The sequence below is a fragment of the Mus pahari genome, chromosome 23, assembly GCF_900095145.1.
Source record: "Mus pahari chromosome 23, PAHARI_EIJ_v1.1, whole genome shotgun sequence".
In the NCBI taxonomy this organism is placed as follows: Eukaryota; Metazoa; Chordata; class Mammalia; order Rodentia; family Muridae; genus Mus; species Mus pahari.
This window is the reverse complement of record NC_034612.1, coordinates 40,665,113-40,670,757: the sequence shown is the minus strand read 5'-3', so window position 1 is coordinate 40,670,757 and position 5,645 is coordinate 40,665,113. Positions and strand designations below refer to the sequence as shown.

The window sequence follows — 5,645 nt, the reverse complement described above, 5'->3', positions numbered from 1 at the left end:
GTCAACAGCAAAACTGGCCACAAACTATGGGCGCTCCCATTTTCCTAGCCAGGCCTAGGGTACCAGCAAATGTCTCGCAGTCCTGTATGGACCCTTACAACAGGGCTCAGCTTCAGGCCGTTTCCACTCAGATGAACCCCAACCTGGGTCTATGGCTACGCAAGGTCCACACCAAGGAGGTGGGCGTACAGGTGAGCCTTCGAGTGGACAAGTCAGTGCAGTGTTCACTGGGGTCACAGACCCTACACAGCAGCTCCCTCACGGACAGAACCAGCTCTAGGAAACCCACCGAAGCTTGGGAAGTAGGGCGGAGAGTCTTGATCCGGCGACCCCAGGATGGGGAAGACGAGGAAAGCCAGGAGCTCACAGGACCTACAGAGGCCAATCAGCTGTTGCTACCTACATGGAGACGGGATAGTGAGGAGCAGTTCCCAAGGCTGAAGGAATTGGGGGAGGAATATGCCCCCAGCCCTCAGGACAGGAAGGGCAAGCAGGTATGTGCACGCGCAGAGCTCATTTGGGAAGCTCCGCTTTTAGCTGGCTTCTCTCTGCTCAGCCCCTCATCAGCAGGGTCCTCCCTCCTTCCATTTCCAGATCGGTAAGTGCTATTTCTACCTTTTCTTGGATGAGGAAGGTGGAGTCCTGGAAGCACTTTGTACTTTGTTTATGTGGTCTGGGTGTTTTTCAAGTTTTGGTAAGGTAGGCATGGAGCCTAATTTTAAAAAGTCCCTGGTAAAGATGAGGCGACAGTAAGCTTCAAGTGTGTGAAAGGTGAACCTAGATTTTTGTTTTTGGAGATGTTGCTGTTGGTGTTGCGGGAGATGGACAGGAAACATCCTGGGATGCGAGCCTAGAAGCTATATTACCGGCTCTGTAGAAAAAGTAAGGTCCAGTAGGTAGATGCTGTTGCGTTAAGCCATCGATTACGAAACAAGGATCTAGACTCTTCTCCCGACCCCCGTTAATAAAAGACTTCCATTTGTATTTATTTTCAGTTTTTGGAACTAAAATACGGCTATTTTCACTGTAAAGATTGTAAGAGGAGATGGGAGAGTGCTTATGTGTGGTGCATCTCAGGTACCAACAAGGTAAGGAAGCGTGAGAGGCGGGGCATGCGTGGGGGGGGGGGGGGGGGCCGGGGGGGGGGGGGGGGAGGGGCACGGAGGCCTGGAAGGTGCAGGCGCATCCTTTTCACCTCCTCACTTTGGCATAGTTGCTGACAGGGATCGAGGATGGGTTTTATATCGACGCTTCCATTTGAGCGTGAAAGTCAATGGTTAAATGAATAAAATACTACCAGTGGTGGTAGTATATAATTCTGCAACTGCCACACTTGGGATCGGAAAGATGGGGTTTGAGACCAGCTTAGGCTCCATAAAAAGACCTTTACATGAATGAAAAAGAGAAATAAAAAGGAAAGGAAAGGATATGACTGCCCCTAGGTATAATGGAGAAAAAAGTTTATTGTAGAAAAAAGGGAGACATACCTAGAGGCAGTGACGAATCTGAGAGAGTCCAGAGTGGTCTTGACCCTGAACCATGTGGAGAGCAGAAGCAGAAAGAAGAGAGAGAATCAACTACAGCAGACAAAAGACGAAAGAAACAAAAGGATCAAAGGGGGAGGGGAGGGGATGTAACTGTCTGAATTTTTTAGGGAGGAGCCTCTGGGGTAGCTGGAGCCCAGATCTGGGCTGGAGAGTTCAGGGTGTGCCAACCTTACCTTGGTTAACAGGTAGGGACTGAGGAATGCTGGGAGAACCTGGAAGCAGGTCTGTTTTGCTTTATTAAATAGGCACCTCAGGCGCTTGTCCCAGGTTTGAAACTTAACATTACACATATCTCAAAAACAAAAAAGCAGTCGGAAGACAGAAACAGCTACATCTGTGAGTTTCAGGGCTTCATGGTGTGTTCAAGACATCGGGAGCCACGGAGTGAGACCCCAACCATCTCAAAACCAACAATGAAAACCTCTGCGGTGTCTAGTAAAACTTTAGTTTAAAAATCAAGTTTTCAGAAAAACAAAACAAACAAACAAACAAACAAACAAACAAAAAAAGACAAATAAAAATCAAGTTGTCATGGGCCTGGTCATGCAGGTCTATAATTAGGCAACAGTTTGTGCCTTAAATACTGGGATAAACTTAATTTCCTACTTACTTTTTTTTTGTCATAGGTAAATTTGGGTCCCCTCATCTACTCTAGAGATTTCTCCTATTTTATTTTTTCCTACCAACTTGGACTGTTCTGAGACTAAATCTTGACATTCTTTCTTGCGGATGTTCTTGCTGAGTGTTTACTTCTTGTATAAGTTAAAAGTATAGATTAGGTTTAATTAACCACTTCTTTAGACCAGTTTTTTTGTTTGTTTCGTTTTTGCTTCTGTTTTTTCTGAGACGGAGTCTCCCTAGGTGGCCCTGGCTGTCCTGGAACCCTCAGATCTCTGCTTGCATCTTCCTCCTAAGTACAGGCATTAAAGAAACTTGCCATCATACCTGGATACCCTGTGGCTATTTATTTATTTATTGGAGACTGGGTTTCTCTGTGTAGCCCTGGCTGCCCTGGAACTCACTCTGTAGACCAGGCTGGCCTCGAACTCAGAAATCCGCCTGCCTCTGCCTCCCAAGTGCTGGGATCAAAGGCGTGCGCCACCACTGCTTGGCTCCTAAGGCTATTTTAAGGGATTCTGTCATCTCTGCGGATGCCAGGTCTTGTATTTCTGTCAAGACATTAAAGTCTTCCATAAACAACTGATAATGTCTTTTAAAATTATATCAGGCTATTTCTGTATAGATAGCTATTAACTACTTTCAGTATAGCCAACCCCCTTTAGAAAGCTAGCCATTTTCCTTCTTATTGTTCTTGAGTTAGGGTCTCATGAACCCCATGTTGGTCCCAAAGTTACTGTATAACTGTGGGTGGTCTTGAACTTTTTTTTTAATGTCTGTTTTTGACATGGGGTCTCAACCTGTAGCTCTTGCTGGCCTGGTACTTACTATGTGAACCAGGCTGGCCTTGAACTGGAATAGCTCCTTCATTCCTCTGGTTCCTGAGTGCTGGGACACTGTGTCCATTTTATGTTCTTTAGAGAGTAATTTCTGTTCTTGCATACAGGCTAGGCTCCACAAAGCAGGTGAAGTTTGTCTTCCACGCCTGTGCCTGTGGCAGTAGGAGAGCCAGCTCTTCACAGTGTGCAGGTACACCCCAGGCCGCAGGGCAAGAGGACGTCCAGCCTGAGGGCAGAGGAGTCATCTCTTGGGTTTATCCCTCTGTCTATTGTGCTGTTTCTCCTATTGTTTGAAGCAGCTTTCAGGCAGCACAAGATGCTCTTGCTCCATGAACCTAAAGCTGGCCTTGAACTTCTGTTTCTCAGCCTCCTTCTGAGATTCTAGGTGTGTGCCACCCCACCTGGCTGGAATTTAAAACTAAGTCAAACTAAAGTTCCAACTCTTCCTTGAAGAAAAACAATGGGTTCAGACACTCCCAAAGGACTAGGGTACGAAGAGCAAGTCTGAGAAATCTGAGAAATCTGTTCTTTTTTTTTTTTTTTTTTTTTTGGTTTTAAGAGATGGGTTCTGTCGGGAGGCAGAGGCAGGCAGATTTCTGAGTTCGAGGCCAGCCTGGTCTACAGAGTGAGTTCCAGGACAGCCAGGGCTATACTGAGAAACCCTGTCTCGAAAAACCAAAAAAAAAAAAAAAAAAAAAAAAAAAAAAAAAAAAAAAAAAGATTCAAAAAAAAAAAAAAAAAAAAAAAAAAAAAAAAAAAAAAAGAGATGGGTTCTGGAGGTGGGTGTGATGCACACAGGCCTGCAGTCCTCCTACTGGGGAAGTAGAGGAAGGTGGATCTCAAGTGAAAGGTCTATCTTGGGCAAGGTGAGATCCTATCTCACAAAGCAAGGGCTGGCCCCTCTTGCTCAGCAGGAGCTCTGTAATAAAACTCCTCAAAACAAATGGGTGTATTCTGATTGGAGCAGAACAGGAAAAATTCCGAGCCTTGATTGGTGCACTGGAGCCTGTGGCTTGGAAACAGTATGGAAATGACACAGAAGTGTGTGTGTGTGTGTGTGTGTGTGTGTGTGTGTGTGTGTGTGTGTTAACCTGCCTGACAGACTACATCCTGCTATCCAGAAAAGTCTTTCAAGCAGTGGTTCTCAACCTGTGGGTCATAAACACAAATAATTACATTGCCAAACATAACAGCAGCAAAATTGCAGTTATTAAGCAGTAACAAAAATAATTTTCTGGTGGTGTGTGTGGTGGGTCACCACAGTGTGAGGAACTGTATGAAAGGGTTGGAGCGTTAGGAAGGTTGAGAACCCCTGCTTTAAGGTAACAGAAAGGTCAGGCATGGTGGCACATGCTTTGAATGCCAGTCCTTGGAGGCAGAGGCAAGCCCATCGCTGTAAGTTTGAAGCCAGCTTGGACTACATAGCAAGTTCCAGGTCAACCAGAGCTATGTAGTGGAGATCCTTTCTCAAAACAAGAAAGAGAAACAGAGACATTGCCAAGTAAACCAGGGAGAAAATGTCCCCTAGCCAATGAAGGCTAGAAAGCAGAAAGCTCACGAGAAGCCACAAATAAATTAAAGTGGGAAGACTAGACATTTCAGTGCTGGCCAATACAGTGGAGAAAAGGAGTAACAGCTACCTCCCGTCCCGTCGAGTACTTCTTTGGGTTTTATGTATATTGCTGATAAGAAGTAGCATAGAATAAGACCTATAGGAAAAGTAATGCTATCTCAGTTTGCAAGTAAGGGAAATAGAACACAGAGTGAGGGCAAGCAACTGAGGGAACTCTCAGAGCTTAATAGTTGAAAAGGACTGGGATTGAGTCTCAGCACCCACAAGAACTCACAACTATCTGTAACTGCTGTACAGAGGGATGCAGCGCCCTCTTCTGGTCTCTGCAGGCAGTGCGGGTGCATGGTGCCCAGATATACATGCTGGCAAAAAAGAGGGGGGGGGGGAACCCCACATGCCCATGATGGAAAAAAAATGGGGAAAAACATTAAAAATCCTCTAAGGGTAGAGGCTACACATAAGATAACCAAAGTACAAAGCGAAGGAACACATTGTGTCACTTAAGAACTGGGGGCTGGGCTAGAGAGATGGCTCACAGTTACAAGCAATCACTGCTCTCCCAGATGCCCCCAGTACCACAGGGCAGTTAACAACCACTTGTAACTCCAGTTCTAAGGGATACAATCCCTCTTCTGACTTCTGTGGGGACTGCAGGCGCTAAGCGTACATGCATGCATGCAGACAGACACTCCCACCCAGAAAAAATAAGCAAATTACTAAAAAAGAACGGAAACCTAGGAAATATATGCATATATCAGCTTGTATTAAAAAGGCTAATTTCTCTTTAGGTTTATTTCAAACAGCTCTGTAACAAGTGTCAAAAGAGTTTTAACCCTTACCGAGTAGAAGCAATCCAGTGTCAGGTAAGCACATGGAATGCACTGTCTGTCTTGTTTCCGTTTGTGTACGTGAAGCCTCTGTCATGAAGTGTTTGGATCTTATAGATCCTGGGTCTTCTCATGGGGATACTAGGTCTTCTTCTTCTTCTTCTTCTTCTTCTTCTTCTTCTTCTTCTTCTTCTTCTTCTTCTTCTTCTTCTTCTTCTTTCTCTCTCTCTCTCTCTCTCTC

General features: G+C 45.3%; 1 protein-coding gene across 1 annotated transcript in view; it reads left to right on the top strand.

Annotated features, from left to right (window-relative positions):
* Nucleotides 1-6: 6 nt before the first annotated feature.
* Zar1l (zygote arrest 1 like) overlaps nt 7-5,645 on the top strand; it is a 10,877-nt gene continuing 5,238 nt past the window's right edge. The window contains exons 1-3 of the mRNA XM_021222698.2: nt 7-494; nt 996-1,088; nt 5,366-5,440. Of these exons, the coding sequence (XP_021078357.2) occupies nt 27-494; nt 996-1,088; nt 5,366-5,440 (636 nt within the window). The 5' untranslated portion in view covers nt 7-26. The remainder of the gene's footprint in view (nt 495-995; nt 1,089-5,365; nt 5,441-5,645) is intronic.